This window comes from Sebastes fasciatus, chromosome 13 (assembly GCF_043250625.1).
Source record: "Sebastes fasciatus isolate fSebFas1 chromosome 13, fSebFas1.pri, whole genome shotgun sequence".
In the NCBI taxonomy this organism is placed as follows: domain Eukaryota; kingdom Metazoa; phylum Chordata; class Actinopteri; order Perciformes; family Sebastidae; genus Sebastes; species Sebastes fasciatus.
The window spans coordinates 19527564-19549755 of record NC_133807.1 but is presented as its reverse complement, the minus strand read 5'-3'; the positions used below and the strand labels follow the sequence as shown (position 1 = coordinate 19549755).

Below are 22192 nucleotides of genomic sequence, written 5' to 3'. Positions count from 1 at the left end.
TACTTCATATCTGACACAACAATCTCTGGTGTTGTTTTAAAGCAGTCTGAACTTATTGTTTAAGCGTCTCAGATATAGGCCTAACTGGTAAGGACCATACTTGCCAACCCTCCCAATTTTCCCGGGAGACTCCCGTTTTTCATGGCAAATTTTCACACTTTTCTTCCTTTTGAACATCTTAGCCTGTTTCTGAAACTGAACTGTGTGTATAATCTCTACTGTTTCCACCCGGACGACAATAGAGCTACACCAATTGTCGTTTCCAGGCAAAAGAGAGCAGTCTATGTTCGCGACACAGCGCAGTGTGAGCTCATGTTTAAGTTGCGCTCGCCACAGCGTGCAGCGCCCAAAGTTGGCCCTTGCTCGATGCAGCGAAAAACCGTTGTGGCGCGGCGCAAGCCACTGGAAATAATACGTTTCAGAGCGCGGTAGTGCCGTTGTCATGTTGTGTTCAAAAGGACCTTCAGTGAGTGAGAGAAGGAGACAAAAATGGAGAGTACTAAGAGAAATAAATACTCAAGCAGGAGCAAAAAATAAATAAAAATGGATGAATATGAGTTTATGCTATAGAGATTCACACGCCAAGTTCACACCAGAGGGGCGAATTATTCAGTTTCCTTTCCTGGGAGTTAAAGTGGCAGTAGGCAGAATATTTTTGGCATCATCGGGCAAAAAATCCATAATAACCTTTCAGCATATTGTAATTTAAGTGTTCTGAGAGATAACTAGACTTCTGCTCCTCCTCATGGCTCTGTTTTCAGGCTTTAAAAAATCTAGCCTGTGAAGGGAGACTTTGACCAATCACAGGTCATTTCATTGAGAGAGCGTTCCTATTGGCTGTGCTCCAGTCATTTGACCGGTACTTGGCGTTCCTTAACCAGATTTCACGATGGCGGCGGCTTCACAAACTTTCTAATTTTACAGCTAAACAGTACACTACAAGATGATTCTGAGAACATTTGAGGCAAGAAATAGGCATTAACGTAACATTATATCGATTCATATTTGATCAGCGCTGCCTAGTTTGACCGTTTGGTCGGAGTTCGCGAGTGATTGACAACCAGCTCTCATAGACGGCAGCTGGACAGCAGATCTCAGATCAGCTCTTTACTGCTTGTTTTCCTTCCGGTCTGTGAAATCTTGCAGATGCCGTTAGGAGCACGGGAGGACACAGAGACACATGATTTTTTTTCAGGTTACCTGTTTCATGTACTACTGTCACCATATAGCGACCGTTTTATAAAAATTACTTTTTTTAATCATAGCCTATTTACTCCATTTCTACCCATTGCAGCTTTAAGGTGTGGGGGGGAAACACAAAATAATGGAGAAACACTAAAACAACATTCAAACTCACCACTTAGGAAATCACATTGTGTTTACTTACTAATTTTAATAATGAATTGCTCAATATTGGTAAAGTTGTAGGTTTTGTGTGTATTAGTTATACATGTGTGTGTGTGTGTGTGTGTGTGTGTGTGTGTGTGCGTGTGTGTGTGTGTGTGTGTCCCACCTCCCTGCCCCTCCTGTCCAATCAGAGCAGAGAACGTCCATCGGGCCTCTTGACGCGCTGCAGCGGTAACAGCAGTAACAGCAGTATGGAGCAGTATAACAGACTGTGGGGGAGGGTCACGTGTGTACACAGTGTTGTGTGTCGGTGCTCAGCAGCACTCCTCCAGCAGTAGTAAAGTCTGCTACGGACGGCCCCCTTTCCAGAACAAGTCTCGTCCATCAAAAGTTGATAGATGAAGTAGTGAGTCTCCACCGGAACGCACTTTAACGCTCTTTTTTGCTATTTCTAGGCTCTTTAAAGGAGCGCGTAAAGAGCGCGTAAAGAGCGAAAGTACTCCAGGACGTGTGTTTGTGATAATGAAAGGAGTGAGAGATGCCAGTGGAAATGCTCCATCCAGACCCAATGCCTCCGTAGGTTTGTCACCGAGCCAGATATATACGTTTCTGGTGAGTTTTCCTCTCTTTTTTTTTTGTTATTATGAGTTGTTATTGCCTTGATTATTCACTTCACAGCGGTAGAGAAGTGGCCTCTCTTGTGGAGAAGAAGGCTTATAGATGCGAGGGTGAGGAGCTGAGCCAACAATAGCCGCAGAAATGGCAGAATATATAATGGTTAAAAGCCGTGACAGCTATCCACGCTTTGATCCGTACAGTCAAGTGTGATGGAGACACACACAATGTCCGCAATAATAAATAGACCACAAACCAGCCTATGGTTTGTTTTTCTCTCCTCCTCTTGTTCAGCTCTAGTAGCTCCACATTATATATTTGGGAAAACAACACCTGAAGATGTTTCTCACGGGATCAGCTTTCTTTCTCTAGTGCTGGAGAAGAAAAAGTTTAATCAGAAGTCTCTAAAGTTAAGTGCTTCTTCACTGGCAATAAAAAAAGTGTTGTTTTAAAGTTGTAATAATATCTTGTTGACATGACATCTGCCATTAGAGCTAATCGGATGTCATACTGAGTGTGTTAATTTAGGTTATCATGCGATGTTTATAACTATAGCACACTGCAACATGAAGGCAGCCTTGCTTATACTGGATTAGTAATATCTATATATATATCCCAGGCCATCAATGAGGAATTACTACAAATTAATCACACATTTTTTTTTATCTTATTCATAATGTACCTTAAAGGGAGATTTGTCAAGTATTTAATACCCTTATCAACATGGGAGTGGGCAAATGTGCTTACTTTATGCAAATGTATGTATATATTTAATATTGGAAATCAATTAGCAACACGAAACAATGACAAATGTTTTCCAGAAACCCTCACAGGTACTGCATTTAGCATAAAAAAATAAGTTCAGATCATAACATGACAAACTTGAGCCCAACAGGCAACAACAGCTGTCAGTAGGGATGCACTGATCTGACTTTTTGAGTCCTGATAGACATTACTTTCCTAACTTTTGTAAAGCAAAATGCGACCAATAAATACATACGTATATATATATATATATATATATGTATTTATTTAATTGTTCTTTATTATTAAAATAATAAATCGTACACCAACAACTTGGTATAAATCTTCAAAATTAACAGGAATTACAATTCAAGTGTAAACCTTTTTAATGCAGCAACATATTGGTCAAAACTTGGAATTAAAATTCCAGTATATAATATCTATATAGTATATACATATAGAATTGAATTGAATGGATCGGCCCCATTGTTACCGATATACCGATCCAGATATTTGAGTCATTCTCGGCCCGATATCCGATCCGGTATCTGTATCGGTGCACCCCTAGCTGTCAGTGTGCTAACTTGACTTGCCCCAAAACTGCATGTGATTATCATAAAGTGGGCATGTCTGTAAAGGGGAGACTCGTGGGTACCCAGAGAACCCATTTTCATTCACATATCTTGAGGTCAGAGGTCAAGGGACCCCTTTGAATATGGCCACGACAGTTTTCCCTCGCCAAAATTTAGCGCATGTTTGGAGCGTTATTTAGCCTCCTTTGTGACAAGCCAGTATAACATGGTTGGTACCAATGATTACTTCGGTTTTATAGTTTAATATAAGCCTAGCTGCAACCTTAAAAATGGCAAGTTGCATTAATACTTTAAAGAAATTAGTGACATTAAAACTAAGTTGCATTAACTCGTTATTATCGCGTTAACGTCAACAGCACTTATATTACATTCTCCCGGTTTGTAGTTTTCTTATTCTTTTATTTCTATTCTTCTCTTATCCAGTGGTTTCAACATGGCTCGACAGCTTTGTTTTGATAAATGACATCAAGACTTTTGATCAGCTTTTAAAGCCATTATTTAATAACATTATGTTAACAGATGTTCCCCTCAATGATGTACCACTAATTATGGCCAGCAACTGAGGCTGGTTGACTTTCTGTAAGTAGTTCTGCTCAGATAAGTCCTACCGCTCACCAAATTAAATGCTTCTTGAGATTTTAGGCTTTGCACTTGTTGTTGTCAACTTCATCCATGTGACTGAAGGGGGCATGTGTGCGTGCCATGGCTTAACGGCAGTAAGCCTGCTTTGTGCCGACCATTGAACTCTGACTTTGTCCATCACAGTTCAACATGTTGCTGAAAAGACGCCGAGTGAGTCTTGAAGTGGACGTGACCTGGGCTTGACCAGAGTCTCTTACACTAGAACTTGATATGAGGCAATACTGTTTTTCCAAAACAGATGTGACATAGTTCCACACCCTCTCTGCAGCAGCAAGTCCAATAAATCATTTCATCTCCGTTTAGTTTTCCCGTGATTAACCCTTCAGATTTAACAGATTAACGAGAAGGACGATAAGCAGGTAGATGATTCACCTGTGAGTACAGTTTGCCAAATTATTCTGTATAGTTTCTGAGGAATCCATTCAGAAATTTCCCTACAACTAAATTCCAGCGCTGTGACTCAGTTCTCTGGAGACTGATGATGATTTGGGGGAAATGTCCTGAATTATATTAAACCCTTCACAGAAATGGAGTTGATGGAAAGTATTTTAATCACCCCTGAGAGCTTAGTAATTTTAATTTGCAAAATGTTATGCAGCATTAGCATGCACCTGAAGTCAGATCCCTCATTAAAAATCTCAGTTAATGGGCTGCTTTCCAAGAATAAAAGGCAGCTGAGAACCAGAAGAGATTAAGGGACTTTCTTAAATGAATCATTTACATCTTAATGGCCTCTCAAACTGTAAGTAGTTCCTGTGGACAGGTACTTAAAATTACACACTATTAATTCCAAGAAGATATTGTGCATCAGTTGTCATTGTGTTATACTCCACCACTGACGTTGCTGCCCAGTCACAGCATGTGCAAATGTCAGACCTTATTTTCTTATTTTTGCTGCTCCACTGCACGCTGCTGCTGCTATAGACGCAAGCAGCGAATCATGTGACATCACTTTCTGAGAAGAGCCTGTAAATTCCAGTAAGGATATATGAGGGGTGTGGGCCCAGTATGTCACACTGCTCCCATCGGCCCGCGAGATCTGGCTTCAAAACGCTGAGACGTCAGGCACGTGGGCGTCACTCCTACGAGATCATGTTTGGTGGGGCTGAAAGCATGCTGAAGCACGGCCTCCCCCTCTGGGGATATTTAACTTAACCACGTTTGACACGGAGTAGGGCAAAAAGTTCAGACGGGGCTTAACCAAGTCTACGTCTGCAGTCAAAGTCGTGCAAGATGAACTCTGACAAGAGCTTATCTATTCTTATTTAAGGAAGCAACTAGTAGGAAGCCACCTCTCCCCTGCTTTGATTCTCACATGCATACTTCAATAACTAATTTGCACACTTTAATCACTGCATAATTATTGCCTTTTAAAAGAGAGACAACAACCAAAAGTTCATATGCCTCAGGTAGTACGAGTACCTGCTGTAAGACCAACAGAATATAGTGCCTGCTTATGTGAACAGCATATCTCCGACCTTCACTCAACCTCAACATCACTTCCGTGTGCAGTTTTGGCAGAATCTGAAATGGACTTCAAAATGAAAATGGTCCTCATGACTCTGAATTCAAACAGACGTAGCTCATATGAGTAGGAGGAGTAGGTATTTTTCTTTCACCTCGCCTGCCCCCGTTTGTCCCCTCAGCTGAGTGGAAAACTAGAGATTTCATTATCAAGGGCTGCTGGCAAAATGTGCAGAGCTAAAGTGCAATGAAAGTAGAGGATGCCTGGAGTGAATTGATGCAGCCTGCAGTGGTTGTTCATACGTTTTAATATGAAAACCATGATTTACAGTATAATATTAGGCTCGTTCGAGATGAGCCAGGCCTGCCTGTGCAGAAGCGATCGCCGTGCAGTGCAGCATGCAGGTTATATTTGTGTCCGACTTGATCCCGACTTGCTCTGACGTCGTGCACACGTGGGCAGCGATAACCACACGAGATCACGGCGGCTGCAGTTTTTAGAGCCAGGCGGCACAGTCGCTCTCCACCGACTGCAAGACCCAGGGCATGATGGGAAATGCCTGGCTGTCACCTGATGAAAGAGCTGATTGGCTCTTAAGGCCTTGACACAACAAGCAAACGGTCGGCCTCGGACAGTTTGGGGCCGTCGATGAGTGTCCATCGGCCGAGTTTTTTTGGTGTGTCCCGCACCGTCGGCTATAGTCTGCCCGTGACAGAGTTTTTTCGGCCTTAGTTTGACAACAAACACCACGTGTTGTTAATACTAATAATAATAATAATAATAATAATAAAGAAGGTTATTTATATAGCACTTATCAGAACGAGTGCTCATTACAATGTGCTTTACAAGGTGGACATAAAAATAATAAAGGATAGAATCCAATGCCAGATACATGCACATTTCCACATAAATTTACAAAGAAATATAAATGAGTCAGAATGTGGTCTGCAAACTACAAGTAACTTACAGATCAAATCTAACAGGAAGTCACTATCTTGTGACTTCCTCTTAATTCTGTGAAGGCTGCTGGAAACTGTCCGACTGGACCGCAGCTTTTTTGTCACCGCCTCCTGCTGCTGCCTCTCGTCTACTTTCGAACAAGCCTATTGTCTAGTATGGGCTATGTGTTTTCTTTCATTGTGGTGACTTGGAGTAAATACAGAGGAGACTGATTGCTCCATGATATTGTAGTAACTGGCCTTTCCTTCTCTATTCATGCGTCACAACTAAACTCCGTGGAAACTATTCCTTGATTGGTGTGGCTGATTTTTAAAAGGGTGAAATCCTGGGGATGGGATTTTAAAATGAAGGGCCAGCATGAAACAAAATATGTGTGTACATACTATCAAGTGTCTGTCACTTCCAGTAGGTAAACGTAGGAAATTCCAAGGTTTCAGTTTCCACTGTTAAACCTTCAGTCCAGTACGCATTATAAATGCCATGGCGTCCGTTTTCATCTCTACCTTCATCATTGTTTTCTCAAGGTCTTCTGTCAAATACTATTATACTATACTATACTATACTATACTATACTATACTATACTATACTATTATGTCCATCGCTCACTTTATGCTCCTCTGGGAAGCAGCAGGGCAAAAAAGTTGAATAAATAGATAGGTTAATAGTTATAATAGTAACTGAGTAAATAGTATAATAGTTTATAATATTTATATTTTTCAACACATGCCATTTTGGTAGAGACACGAAATATGTGACAATAGAAATAATTTTGTTTGCTGCAATAGCATCTGATATATCAGAACTGGAGAGTATTTCTTCAATGAAAGAAGAGCAAAGAACGGCACTGAAGGCTTTTCTCGATGGAAATGATGTTTTCACTCTTCTGCTGACTGGCTTTGGCAAGAGTTTGATTGACAGATGGTTCATCCAATCACCTGCCAAGTATTTTTCAAAATACTTTCTAATGATGGCTTCTCTGTGTAAACAAACCATCTGGAGCGTCATGTTACCTCAAACCTATTTATGCAGAATATTAGGAACCCTGCAGCGCGTCGGAAGCTGTAACAAGAGCCAATGTGTTAATGAAAGGGTGGCTAAAACGTCTGAACACAGCAGGTGTTAATGAATGGGGACAGCCAGCCACAACGCCGTGCGCTCTCTTTAATAATCACCAACTTCTTAAGTCATTTCCTCCTTAAGTGATCAGAGGCTATTGAAGGAGTGAAGGGCAACTTGTATTCCACACATTCAGAGAAAAGCACATAATCTGTGGGAGAGCACCATAGCCAATTATGTAGTGGTGTCAAGGCCTGTTTTAGTGAATGAGTCACCAGCTGCTTATGCTAGAGAGCCGTGTTTACAAGAGGTCTGCCCAGTGCTCCTGTCCTGGTGGAGACAGGTTGTTTTGTAAAGAGTAACTCTACACTTTCTTCCTCCTGATCCTGGTCCAGTCCGGCTCTGAGCTCCAGCCTCCACTGTAGTCTCATTACAGCCAGTTGGAGTAGTATAGAGGAGGGACTTGACTGCCTTGTGTGTGTATATGCGTCTGTGTCTGAGGCTTAAGGCCAAAACAGCCCCTCTGTAGTGGTGTTACGTAAGTGAACGGAAGAATGTTTCCCCTTTACTGGCATCGTTACTCATCCTCCTGAAAACAAACCGGCCTTCCTGCACTTTGTTCCACAAGGGAGAGGTTTCCAGAAAATTATGCACATATTTTTTTTTTTTTATTATTTCCAAGTTTATTTGCTCTTCAGAGAATCAATTCCTTTTAAAGCAGCTTTGGGAGTGAAGCCAAACATGTGGAAACATAACTGCCAAATTATCACTGAGGAAATAACATACAGTGAACTTAGATGACTTATCACGGCAATCCTTTCAATAGCGTTATGATCTTCCACTTCCTCGACCAAAGCTGTTTGAATAATTTATGTAAAATGACCTGAGTTAATTATGCAGGGCAGTATTACATAAGCTTTTTTTTTTTCAAAACTTTGCAGCCCCGTCAAGCTTGATCCCAAACGCTCCCGACATGCGCACGGTCCTTTTCTTTGACCTTGCCCTGAACTCCAACCCCGCGACTCGATCCTCGCTGACCCTCCGCCAGAGCCTGCTTCACATTTCACTCTTTATAAATCTACCCATCACCACGTGCCCAACCCCCAGTCGACCTGAACAGAAGGTGCATGTGCTTCAGCAGTCTGCAAAGTGTCAGGCAAGAGAAGTGTTTTTCTTTTATCTGGCTGCTGCTTTGACCATGTGAAAAGCACAATGACAGCACAGCACAGCACAGCACAGCACAGCACATCTAGCCAATGCCCCCTTCATGTGACTGTGATAGAGAGAGAGAGAGAGAGAGAGAGAGAGACGCAGAGCAAGACAGGAAAAGCTTGCAGAGGTGTCAAACACTTGCTCTGCCCAGTGTGGCTCTCACAGAGGAGGAATAGTGGGTTTTGAGGCCGAGCTAGCAAATGAAACATATTGTGAGGCGTTTGCATTCAGCCAGTCAGATGCAGTGAAGTGAAATTAACAGTGTTACCCGGCGCATAATAGCTGCGCCGTGGCTGACGTGTTTTTGTGTCAAGGCCTTGTTTGCTCCTCTAGCCAGCACAGAAACCAGTAACAGAGAGGGTTGGATTTTTACTCATAGAGGGAAAAAAACAACTGAATGTGGTTTGTTTTTTTGTGACTTCCTCAAAACGTAAAGAAAAAAACTCACTCTTTCAGTGCTTGTGCTCATACATTTGGGTAGCTTGAGTTTGCACTAACCCACAAACTGTGAAATAAGATAACCCAAGTCAGTTTTTTTGTGGGCTGACTAGATCAGGAAACATGATTCAACACGCCATCCTATGTCACATGCAGGCTCATTACAATATATCGCCCGCAGCTTGAGAACTACCTTTGCAAAGATGCACCATATTTTTTCCCCACAAGCCAATCAGAGCAGACTGGGCTTTTTCAGGAGGGCGGCTTAAAGAGACAGGCGCTAAAACGCAGCGTTTCAGACAGAAGTTGAATACAGGTATATTCAGACAGACAGTATGAGAAAAAATAATGTGTTTTTTATACATTAAAGCATGTAAACATGTTCTAGTAGAAACACAAAATACATGTATGAACCTGAAAATGAGCATGATATGTCCCCTTTAATACACGTAATATCCATTGCCAGCAACAGACAGAAGTTGTTAGGTCTAGTGTGATGAACGATCACTACTTGAATTATATAATTCAACATAACAAGGGACTAATTTGTCAACAAGCAACGTCAAACACATATATAACACATAAAACCATGCCATGGTATTTGACCTCGAAATCACTATTCAAATGCTTTGTTTTTAATTTAATGATTTGTTTTTATATAGAAGTATGTAATAATAATATATAAATCCCGAAATAGACCATGAAATAAGGAATAACCCCATAACTCATATTCAACATTAATTATTATTAGTTATGTGTGTGTGTAGAGATGTGTGTGTGTGTGTGTCCCGGGCACTGAAACGGGGGAAATGGAGACCGACACACAGAAGAACATGTCTGTATTATTGGTAATTTATAACAACTATGCCGTTTTTGTATCTGTTCTGTAACTAACTCCTGTCTCCCTGACTCTCTGCCAGCAGTCGGCCTGTTGAGAGACGTGACCTGTGTCGGAGCCCAGCGATGTGGCTCTGCACGGTTTACAATGAGACGGACACCAGCGTGGACTTCCGGCTCTGCCAGGACTTCGGCCTCATCCTGTCAGTCCTCTCTCTCATCTACCTCCTGGTGTGCTTCCCATTGGGGCTGTGCTACAATGTGCTGCTGGTCGTGGTCAACCTCTCCAACAAGGTGTCCATGACCATGCCGGATGTTTATTTCGTCAACATGGCCATCGCGGGCATTGTGCTCAACCTGGTGGCACCGGTGGAGCTGCTGAGCTCCACCTTCACCCGCTGGCACGCGTGGGAGTACAACAACGAGGTCTACATCACCCTGCTCATCCTCTTCAACATCTCCTCCCTGGTCATCATGTATTCCACCACGCTGCTCAGTCTGGACTACTACATAGAGCGAGCGCTGCCTCGTACATACATGTCCAGCGTGTATAACACCAAACATGTGTGCGGGTTCATCTGGGGCGGCGCGGTGCTCACCAGCTTCTCTTCGCTGCTCTTCTACGTGTGCAACCACATCTCCACGAAGATGGTGGAGTGCTCCAAAATGCAGAACAAGGAGGCGGCGGACGCCATCATGATGTTCATCGGCTACGTGGTTCCAGCCGTGGCTGTCCTTTACGCCTTTGTGCTCATTTTGCGCATTAGAAAGGAGTCCACGCCTCTGGACCAGGACTCGGCTCGCTTGGACCCTTCTATCCACAGACTGCTTCTAGCCTCAGTCTGTGTACAGTTTGTACTGTGGACCCCGTACTACATGACCCTGCTGGTACACACTGTAGCCGGTGCACCGGGTTACATTAGCAACGCACATTACTTGCCTACGTACTATTTCTTGAGATGTGTGTCTAAACTGCTGGCTTTCTCCAGCAGCTTTGCGATGCCTCTCATGTACAGGCAGATGAACAAAAACTTCTCCAACAAGCTGCAGCGGCTGCTCAGGAGGCTGCACTGCAGAGACCAGTCCTGCCCTCATGAACGCTCAACAGTGCAGCAAGTGGTGACGTGAGTTGAGATGTCCCCCTGGGAGATTACTGACGCCCCTCCCACTCCTTCCTTTCCAACCTCTTGGCGTAGCCGGCACTTATCTCTCCCCCCCCCCTCCCTATGGAGCCAGGATCTGACTGGGCTCCCTTCGCTGCTCTGGACTGTGTTAAGAGCGACATAGCTGACTGTGGAATTTCCTGTCACCTTCCAGGACTTGATCTGATCTCTCCAGTTCTGCTGCAGGGGAGGACAAACCAAGCAAAAACCACTAAGTGCTGTTATTTTTTGTCAATGAGTGAAGCTCTCCACTAAAGACACTTGAGCTTCTAGTTTGTGGGCGGGTAAATTGGCACAATCAGCTGATAACTTCCCAGCGCATGGTTTTTTCTCTGAGTTTCAAATATCCTGTTAGCAAGGGACTCCCAATTGCAGTGGGTGCAGCTTCCCTCATACGAGTGTGTTGTGAATATTCTGCTGACAGTGAGTCACAATATGCTACTAGATGCAATTCAAGTCCCAACTAGAATAATTAATCATTGATGCTTCTTCGTATCACACAAGCAGAACCAGTAAGCTTTAATTATCAAGTTATTCTGTTTCTCAATTAAGAAAAAAATCCACAACCCTGCATTGATAGATGGTGGCTAGTATATCAACGACGCACCACAGCTAATGAACTCGCCTTGTGTGCAAACCAACATTTTGCGCTGCCATCGAACATCAGCGTTTACTGCCCTCAAACTAGAGACCTCGATCACTTGAATGAGAAGACATTGCTACCTTTCCAGAGATGATTATTCCTTTTTACTTAAATGTGTTGAACATGATTACTCACTATCAGAGTAAATAATCTTCACATTTTAAAGGTAGAGTACAATATTAATGGTTCCTTCATTTCAAAAGCTATTTCCTCTCTTGACACCAACCCACAAAATGTTGTTCCCATGCAACTAAACTGCAGAACCAAAATGCATTTTGAAGGAGACCTATTTTCTCCTGGATTACGGTCGCAGTTTTAAACAGGTTTAAACATGTGATTAATGTTGTTAATTGAAACAAAACAAAACAGAAACGCAAAAAACTACTTCGTTAGGTTCAGACAACAAAACTGTTGGGTTAGGTTTAGTAAAAAAAACATCATGGTTTGGCTTAAAATTACTTAAAAACAAAACAAAAATGCAACAAATGACTACGTTTCACACAGGACACAAACTAGGTATTTGTGATACGTCAAAAAAAAAAAGTAATCCGCAACAAAATACGTTTCTTTCCAAACGTAACTGAGAATGCAATGTAGTTGTATGGGAACGTCATTTTTAGGAAACAGGGCTGTGACACCAGTACTACCCTGTAAGCTAGATGTACGTACTGGTACAAAGAGGTGTTTTCATTTCACTTTTATAAATTGAATTGGGAGGTTTTGACAGGCTCACAGGCTTAAAGAGATTATCCTTGCGTACGTCAAGCTCCAAAATCAAATATCATAGAATAAGTCCATCACAGAACTACATGAAATGCTCATATACAGTATAAAGCTCTTATTCAGGGTTCAGACATAACCGGTATACCTCTTGAGGTTTAATGAGTTCAAATCAACTCATTAAATATCAACTCATTCATTTGAGCAGAGAGCTTCAGCCCAGTATGTGATATGATGAGGAATTCTGCATGGAGAGCCTCACCGAAGGGGGTCAGTGAAGTCCCCACAGGGTCACAGAGAGGGCCCTGAGGAGGTGGCATGTACATTCCCTGAATTGTATGAGTGGTTGGAAGTTTTTGTGCCGTGGAAATATGAAGCCTGACTGGGTCACTCTGGAGGCACTATCAAAACCTTCACTAATTCTAAATGACTCGCCTGTCGAGCACCTGCAAACAGCGTGTTCGACGCAGATTTTGAACTGTAATGCTGCTCAGATCCAGTATCTGCTCATTATTGGCTAAGCTGCTTTTTGCTTTCTTGCCTGCCACACAGACTAGTAGTGATGAACCCCACTTATAAAATGAAAAAAAATGATATATAGAAATCTTTTTGCATGAGGTCTGTTGCATCACTGCATTAGTGTAGTTTGTGATTTGCTTTCTGAATTAGAGGGCCAGTTTATTAATCATCCTGTGAACAGAAGCACCAGCGGGGTGGGGCATTCACTTGAAGAGAAGTGGAAGGTGGGCAAACTGTTATATTCCACTCACAGACGACAATAAATGATATATTTGTAGACAGTTTTTAATTTACAGCTTTTAAATAAACAATGATATTACAATTCTTGGGTTATTTCCACAAGTGTGCTCGGCTTTTTCTGTTATTGCCGAACTCAGATTTGATGCTTTTCACACTTAATGTGAAGCTTTTATTCAGATTATAACATAGTGCTGTATTCTCTGTAACATCTCGTGACTATTAGGGGATATTTTTGTATGAAACAGTGTCCAACATTTTAATTTCCGCTGCATAGCCCCACCCTCGCTATGTGTCTCTGCAATCAATCAGTGAGAAGAGCTGTTTATTTTCAACTGGAGGCTGTGTGTTTACATTATGTGCAACAGTATCTGCTGCCCAGTAAAAAAAAAAAACGTATCGTGAAACAGTTAATCATTATTTGAACCCAGTTCAAAGTCCCGATGCTTACTGTTCATTTAGGATCAGAAGGCAAACAGTAGTACACGCAATCAGATGATAAGTGGTTTGAATCAAAGCTTGTGACAATCTGATGGAGGAAATCTAAGCAGCATTTGTTAAAGTGGCGTTCATTTTACATACTGTTAGAGATTGCAGTTAAACTCCAACTATTACAATCATTAGTTCCTACAATGACACTTGATTTATGGTGAATAGAACTCGATTCCAGTTTTCATGGTTATGTGACAGTTGAACATGTTCCCATCGGTATTTTTATCCAGTTAATCTGGATAGAACTGATGTTTACTTACTTTCATTTCGTGAAGAGACATCCAACAAGAAGGCACTCAACACAAATTCTTATTTTGATCATAAAAAAAAAAGTGTTTAGAGGATTTAAATTTCAGTCTGGATCTGAATTTGCATCAAACTACAAAATGACAATTGTGCAGATTTTTGGCTAAATAAAAGTTATGACCAAATAACTTTACCATGTTGCTGCAGCGCCACCTGTAGGCAGAATACCATCATGTTTTGCAAGATTGCTTGGAGTTGATGTGTGCCATCTAAATTTGGTTGCAAGTACACAAAGAAGGCCTCACTTTTACACTAAAATCCAATTAGCTTTCCTTATCATTTCACTACATTTCCCTGAAATCCATTTTGTTTTCAAAAAAGATCATGCTAAATAAGAGACGAGACCTAAAACCAACTCCTTGGCAGAAGGAAGAATTAGCAATCACCACTAATGGACTACACGATGCACTCAAATGGCTAATAAAGCTTCATCAAATTGGGCTCACACCCAGCTCAGATGACTGCTCAGGTCTGAGTTTGGTTTATTATTTCAGAGGGGCCATGATCTCACATGAGTGCGAAGACATCTGAGCAATAATCACTGTTAAATTGCTGAAACAGACCGAGCGTAAAAACACCCTCAAAGTCCTCGCGTGTCGAACGTATGCGGACACATTTTAGCTATTTGAACGGCAAAACCTCAAAAGTCCAGATGAATCCACTTTTCAGATGTGATGCTTTTTGTGACTGTATGCAAGTGTATATGTATAATACAAAAATAATGTGTATATATTGTATGTGAGAGATTTACAGGAAGATGCTCTTTCAAAAACACAGTATTATTTTCTGAGAGATATATTTAGATTCTGTAAGTAATCTACTCAACTGAGTCAAAGACTGATTAAACAATAAACTAACATGGATATTACCACTCCTTATTTCAATGAAATGTGACAATACTTGTGATGAAAATATGTTGAAACATCTGCTTTGCAGTCTGTTGTTGAAATGCTGTTTGGTGTGATTAATGCCAAACCTCTTTGTTCTTGCAACATGTTGACCAAACATGACCCAAAAATGTCCCTTGCAATGGAAAAATACTACTTTACTCAACTTTCTTATTTGAAAAAGACCGACTGCTTGACTCAAGTTTTGCTTTTATCTACACCTCGAGTGTACATGAAAACAAAATGCTGTTAATTGCAGCTCTTCAGCCCTGTGATCATGTCGGGATGATGGTCAGGTTGTCGAGGTTGTTCCCTCCCTCTGAGCTGCAGTGACAGTGGGAGTGAGGTCGCCACACCGCTAACAGCAGATTGCTTGTGGCGAGACCCTTCAACCACGCCACTCCAACTGGGGAAAACAGCAGCGTTCCAGGCATTCTGGGAATTGTTTTGTCTTCTGTATGTCTTACAGTCCAATACTGAAAACAGTGTTGTGAAGGATACATCTGATAATGCGGCACACTGAGAGCTGCAAGGTGAAAAAAGTGCTGCAACAGAAAGCGATAATGAAGTGATAAAGCACTCTGTTAGGTTACAATTAAAGCTCAACAGACTGAGGTAAGGTGCCATATTGCAGGGAGGAGTGTCACTACTAGAGACAGTAACCATAACATTTGATTGCACAACAATATCTATTTTCAACATCTTTAGAGCCGAGCAAACACTAAACGTCCAGCAGCAGCAGGAGGAGGAGGGGGGAGGTCTTGAATTATATGTACTACATCTGGAAATGATATGATAATGGAGTGAATTGAACATGGTTGTCATGGTTGCCGTTTCCCTTTCCTCTGAGGACTGCAGTTTCACGGGGCTTTCATTTCATTCTGTGAGCTCAAGCGAACACGCAAAGAACACAAAACATCAGTCAGTTACCATCTGTATTTATGTGCTACGTTTCAAGAGCAGGAAGCTAATTATGCAACAGGGTTTGGTTCTTCTAAGATGTAATACAGCTGAACAAGTATGCCATCATTAGTGTGTCTGTAACTGGTCACAAGAGGTAGGTCTTCTAGCAAAAGGGTAATTAACCAATAGAGAATTAATAATAGGCTATGTTTTTTATCTATTTATGTTTTTTCACTGTCTATTTAGGGGTGTCAAACATCCGGTCTGAGGGCCAGAACCGGCCAGCTAAAGGATCCAATTTGTCTCACTGGATGCAAAATGGGAAAATTGCAGAGAAATCATTATTCCCATTTTTCAGTTAAATGCACTGCTACTCGTATTTGTCCACTGAGGGTCACACTGTCCTAATAAAGCTGCCTTCACATGATAAGACATTTTTGTAACACTTAATTTTACAGGTCTGCAAATTTCATGGTAATATGAGTAGTTATGACCTATTAAGTAACCTATTTGAATTTTTTGGGGAATTACTGCCAAATTACCCCAATATTTACGTCAAAATCTATAGAACATTATTTTATTATAAACGTTATTTAATACTTATATGCTAAAATAGCATATAATGGTTAAAATAGGGCCCTTAGGCTTGAGAAGCGGCTGTGTGCTGCCCTTCATCGGAGGTGGAAAACCAAAACTAATAGAAGACATTTCTGATCAGGCACAAATCTCACCATTGTATGACTTATTGTCTACACAAATGTAACCTGGTAGCTAATGTCATGATTCAGGGAGTTTTTTAAGAAATTTCAAAGAAATTGTTTGCTAATTATTATCTATTTACCAGCAGACATGGCAATAAAGCATATCAATTAACTTTGTATTCTTTTCCTGGAAATGTATTAAATAAATTACCAGTTATTGGGAAATAGCAGAATATAATTATTAAATAATGTTTATAATAATATAATTTTCGATCAATTTTGAGGTAAATATTGGGGTAATTTGACAGTAATTCCGAAGAAATTTCAAATAGGTTACTTGCTAATTATCACCTACTGTAACTACCAGGAAATTTGCAGACCTGTAAAATTAAGTGTTACCGAAATTTGCTCTTCGCTCACCAGGAGGCTTGCAGAAGCAAAGTGCTGCACAGGTGTAATACGTCATCAAAAAGTGTGCAAGGAACGCCATTCACAGCAACAACAACAGTTGCAGCTGTTATGTCATTGGCTGCGCTTTGAAAGGTCAGCTGCAACCCCAAAGTTGAAATAATTTGAACTTTGAGCGCAGCGCTCTGTCGCAATTTGCTGGCAACCCTTGGCGCCATGCTAGTAATGGCACGGCCAGCGCAGAGCCATTTTATCGCTGACCATGTGTGGGTGGCTTAAAAGTAGCAGGCTCTATGCTGGATTAGCTATTATATAGATCCCATGTAGGCCTACTTACTCACAGGCTTCGTTACACAACACTATCAGGCGTATGCTACTGTTCATGGAAAATATCTTTGTCAAGAAGGAGAAAAGTAGAAAAATGGACCAGTTCCTATTTGTTAACAGAGGTTAATGGGAAGCCAGCGTACTTGGTGTGTTCACAGCACCTTTCAGTGCTCGAGGAATATAATGATCGGCACCAATATCAGACTCATCATGGCAAAAAAATACTTGAAAAACTTGCAAGGACAACTGAGAATAGAGAAGACAAATGAATTGTTAGGTCGTAGCTGAGAGATCAGCGAGACATCTCAGGTTTATCATCTGTTTTGCAAATGGATTGTTCATTAACTATGAACGTTTTCAGAATGTACTTGTATTTATTTACCCTAAAATAAAGGGAAATCTAATATTTATAGGTTATTATGCAATGGTTTTACCGGCCCACTTGAGATCAAATTGGGCTGTATGTGTGGCCCAGGAACTAAAATGAGTGACACCCCAGGTCTAATTGTTGTTGTGTGTAGCCAGTGGTGCCTTCAAATGGGGTCGTGTTTACCGTGTTTACCGTGTTTACGAGATGAGTCCATATGAACGCCCCCCTCATGTCGTATTCCTGATGCCGTAAGTGGAAAGTTTCTGAAAGGTCAGAGTTCACGAGTTGGGACGTGTTTGTTGACGTTGTCAGAAATGGCGGAGGCCTTGGAAGTTAATTTTTTTCGGTGCATAATAAGTTAACATATTGTAATTTTAGTCGTATATTGTTTTTCTTAGTAATTTTATAATAGGTCTGAGGAAAATGTTGATATTCCCAACGGCCTCATCTTTTACCTCTGTCATTATGTTACGCACTATTTACGTCAAATAGTTAGCCTCTGTGGCTTCTAGACGCCGACAGTAGCGTTAATATTGCCGTCACTTAGCAGCGGTGTCCTTCACGACTTAACCACTTGAACGCCAAGCGACTTCCCATGTTGTAAACACGAGCTCACGAGTTTCATCTGAAGGCACCATATGTGGCTCTTTCTTGGCTGGAAGCAGTTGCCAGGCAACCAGTGGAGACTCTGGAGCCAGGTCTAGCTGTTTCCAGTCTTTTGTGCTAAGCTAAGCTAATCAGATGCTGGCAGTAGCTTTACATCTAACAAACAGATATGAGTATTATCAATCATCTCATCTAATATTAGTTTATTCCCATAATGTAAAGTATGAGTGTAAAACTACAGGTTTTGTTTTCCTCAAGTTGCACCAGGAAAAGCTCTTACTGTAACTGTACAAGCATCTGTGGGAATGGGGATACGCTGACAGAGCACAGTTCTTAATGTGCTACATGTAGTCCTAGTGTTGTTTTTTTCCTTTATAGGTTCAGCCAGACCAAAAGTATTAACCTCAGTCAAACATACAGCATTAAACATCAGACCACCTACGTAGCCAGAACATTTGGCTTGTGGCTTCAAATGTTTTATCTGGCTCTCAACCAGGTTTCACACACACACACACACGCCCTCAGACCACTGTTGTTTTTCTTAATGCGGGTCAAATTGGGCTGCAGAATGTAAAGACGGGAACAAGGCGAGACAGGTTACAGTTAGAAATCTCACGCTGTGATTCAACTGGGTGTCAGAAGGAGGGCAGCGGCGGAATAAAAATCCTAAATCCTTGAAACAGGAAGAGAGTTAAAGTGTCAGACCCCCAGAGGCTGAATAATATTCATGTAACAAAACTGATAATGGAAAAGAAATCAAATAGGTTGGAGATTTTGCTGGAAATAGGACATTGGATGTGATTCAATGCAAATAAGATATAATGAGATTAAATAGAAAAGACCACATGATGTGAAGCCAAGCTGGTTTTGATGGATTCAACCAAAAGCAATAACACAGTCCTGCATCTACCCGTGTGATTGGTGAACAGAATAAAACAGCTGTAGTTCTTGTCTCCAATGTCCTTCCCATATTTGAACTCTCCCACCATGTGAATCCTACAGGACAGAGCAGAGAGACTTTCAGGAAGGAGACTTCATCCTTGACCCACCACATCACTTCAGCTCTGGGGAGACAAGTGGACCGGGGCAGATGCTTTTAAAAACAATCCACCCTTCCTCCCCAGCCAGTCCTGTTCTGTTCTTTGCTTTTCCTCCTCAGAAAAAGAAAAATACACCAACAATAAAATTCCAGCATCAGCTAAATATCAAACATGGGCCCTGGAAGCGGCGCAGAGGAGCTGGACTGTGCAGGATGTTCCATTCAGAGGTTGTGGTTGTGGCTGTGGGAGATGTTGGATGGAGCCAGGAGCACATCAGACTGGTAAGTGGAGGCAGATGAGGGTGTTGTACCCTCCCTCCTCTAGACCTCCCACTTTCACTCCCCCAACAACAAGCAGTTAAACCCCACTACTTCCCTTTACAGCACTGGTAATGTTGTCTTCTTGATTAGATGTCACTCGGTGGGGAGTATAGGTCTATTGTGTTTTTCAGCCTCTTTTTCATACAAGAAAACACAAGTTATTATAGCAATGTGTTTTCACAGTTATGGTATGATTTCATGGTTGTCATAATATAAAACCGAGACCAAAGAAAATGTTGGATTCTCCTTGCAATTTACCATATAATTCAATTATCGAGCCTCTTTGAAAGTCACTCATCTCACCATAACTGACCACAGTTTCAGCCAAAGGACATTGATGTTCATATTTTCACCACCTTGCCAAACATTATTCATTGTTTATGCCAGTGGGCCACCCAGTGGACGCACACAGGGAGTGCATCCTCTCTCACAACCCTCAACAAAATGAATCCAGTCTTACAGAGGAAGTAGTTGAAGTGTAAATTCAGAGTCGTAGAGATCACAAAGAGGCAAAAACCGAAGCCAGTCTGGAGATGACGTGTCATTGAACCCTCTGAGACCCACAATAGACCCATTTTTTGTCTTTTTTGGGAGGGTACAGGGGGTCTTTAGGGGGAGATAGCAGGTCAACAGTAGATGTCACATAGAAGTGGTGTACAACATCTGAAAGCTGGGAACCTGAAGAATTAATTTGAGTTGCCTCTGAGCACTGTGTGTCAAGTTGTTTTAGTCATAAATCAGAAATAAACATGAATGAATTACTTAATTAATTAATCAAGCTTAGAACATTATGAAGGAAGTATTTGATGACCATTTCCATGCTCATTTGGTGCTATATTTGACACTTTTTACCACACGAGAATTGATCAAAAATGATCAATAATCCCTCCAAAATACCACAGTAAGTCACCAAAACGTTGTGGAACTCCATAGAAAAGCCATGCTGTCATTTGGTATCAACAACTTTTGACTTTTGGCGAGCAATTCTGTTCTGGACACTCAGAAACCCCCTTATTGTCAGTCAACCTAGGAAAGCCATCCATCCTCTGAATGCTCTAGGTCATGCTTTGTGGTTGTAAAGTTTCATGAGGCTGTGATAATCCTATAGGTCACTACAGGTCATTTTATACAGTGCAAGTCAAGGTCAAGTTTCAAAAAATGGTCTCATTACAATGAATATAGAGTATGCAGAAATATTCAAATACACCATTTTTTCCCCAAACTGCATGTGATTATCATAACGTGGGCATGTCTGTAAAGGGGAGACTCGTGGGTACCCATAGAACCCATTTTCATTCACATATCTTGAGGTCAGAGGTCAAGGAATCTCTCTGAATATCAACATGCCAGTTATCGCTCGCCAAAATTTAGTGAGAGCGTTATTTAGTCTCCTTCCCGACAAGCTAGATTAATACAGCTCCAAAACCAAATCTGCTTTAGCCTCTGAAAGACAGTAAAGTTGATCCTGCGGGTCTCGGGAGGGTGAACTGACAGAAAAAGACATAAAACAGAACAACCTGTTGCTATGAATCATTTTTGCTGCAACACACCTCGTTATTCCTTCAAGTGGTTTATAACACGCTTTCCCATCACACATCATTTCAGCCAGTGTTAGCACACGCAAGATCCTTTTTCTGGAAGTACATTTTCCAGATGAGGTTCCCTGTTTAGTTAACCTCACATTAGCTTATTTAATCAGTTCCTTGGAAGGGATTTATAGTCTGGAGAGATCCTAGAATCAGTCAATGTCACAACTCCACTTTTTAGCCTTTAGTCTTTAGGTACTGTTACAAAATTATGCACCAAGACTGCTCTACTGGGCTTCAAACAGTAGTATCACATATACTTTATTTAACTGTAAAATATGTCTAAGATATATTTCCACCAAAAATATTAATTTTACCCGCTCTGCTTGAGTGCTGCGTTGGACTAATACTCACTTCATTAACTTGGTGTCATTTAACGCCATCACCAGTCAGTGAAATATGCACACTCTCCTTCCTTTCTTCCTCTCCTCTTCCCTCCTCTCTCTGACAGTCTCCAGCACCTTTCCATTAGACTGACCTCCACATCCCCACCTTCCCCTTATCTGTGTGAAGTCATGCGGGCAGAATAACTGAGATTTCAGGTAGTTGAGGGAAAATCACACACATCTGCTGCTGTATGACCTCTCAGACTTTCTGCTCTCTTCTCTCTTCATCTCAGCTGCTGAATCGATTTTCTACTACAACTAAAATCCTCTTCTTCTAACCCACAGATTCAATTCTCTGCTATGCCCTCGCTTGTCAAACTTGTTTGTGCCAGCAAGGCTACCAGCTGCCGCCATTTATTTATACCTGAGCTTCATGCTCTACCTTTCATACGTTTCTTTTCCTGTAAATAATAATGTTTGAGAATTAAAATGAAGGAATTCAAAACCAGCTATTTTGGAGTATCACATATATAAACTTTGCCATGCAACACAACCGTGTTCAATGTGAATATTGATCATCCTGAAAAATAATATTGAGAGGGCTTAACGGTAAAAGGATTGCTTGTTCAGATAACCAAACTGCCACCTGCTGCCAAAAGGATGCAACAACTGGACAATACCGAAATAATTCACATGTCTTCAGTAATTCAATGATTATATGCTAAAAT

General features: G+C 41.4%; 1 protein-coding gene and 1 long non-coding RNA gene across 4 annotated transcripts; one reads left to right on the top strand and one right to left on the bottom strand.

The window, feature by feature from the left end:
• Nucleotides 1-1595: 1595 nt before the first annotated feature.
• gpr146 (G protein-coupled receptor 146) lies at nucleotides 1596-12012 on the top strand. Of its 3 annotated transcripts, XM_074656022.1 has the most exons (3): nucleotides 1596-1959; nucleotides 9994-10750; nucleotides 10903-12012. In XM_074656022.1, exons 2-3 carry the CDS (start codon nucleotides 10037-10039, stop codon nucleotides 11005-11007), a joined length of 819 nt encoding a protein of 272 aa, XP_074512123.1. In that variant the 5' UTR covers nucleotides 1596-1959; nucleotides 9994-10036; the 3' UTR covers nucleotides 11008-12012. The 3 variants fall into 3 exon arrangements, with proteins under 3 accessions (XP_074512123.1, XP_074512122.1, XP_074512121.1); XM_074656021.1 differs by having other exon boundaries at nucleotides 9997-12012; XM_074656020.1 differs by having other exon boundaries at nucleotides 1597-1959; nucleotides 9994-12012.
• LOC141780696 (uncharacterized) lies at nucleotides 10871-14855 on the bottom strand. The gene is made up of 2 exons (XR_012596712.1): nucleotides 12153-14855; nucleotides 10871-12012 (listed from the first exon to the last, which is right to left on the bottom strand). It is a non-coding gene; the product is annotated as an uncharacterized LOC141780696 (long non-coding RNA).
• Between the last annotated feature and the right edge of the window lie 7337 nt (nucleotides 14856-22192).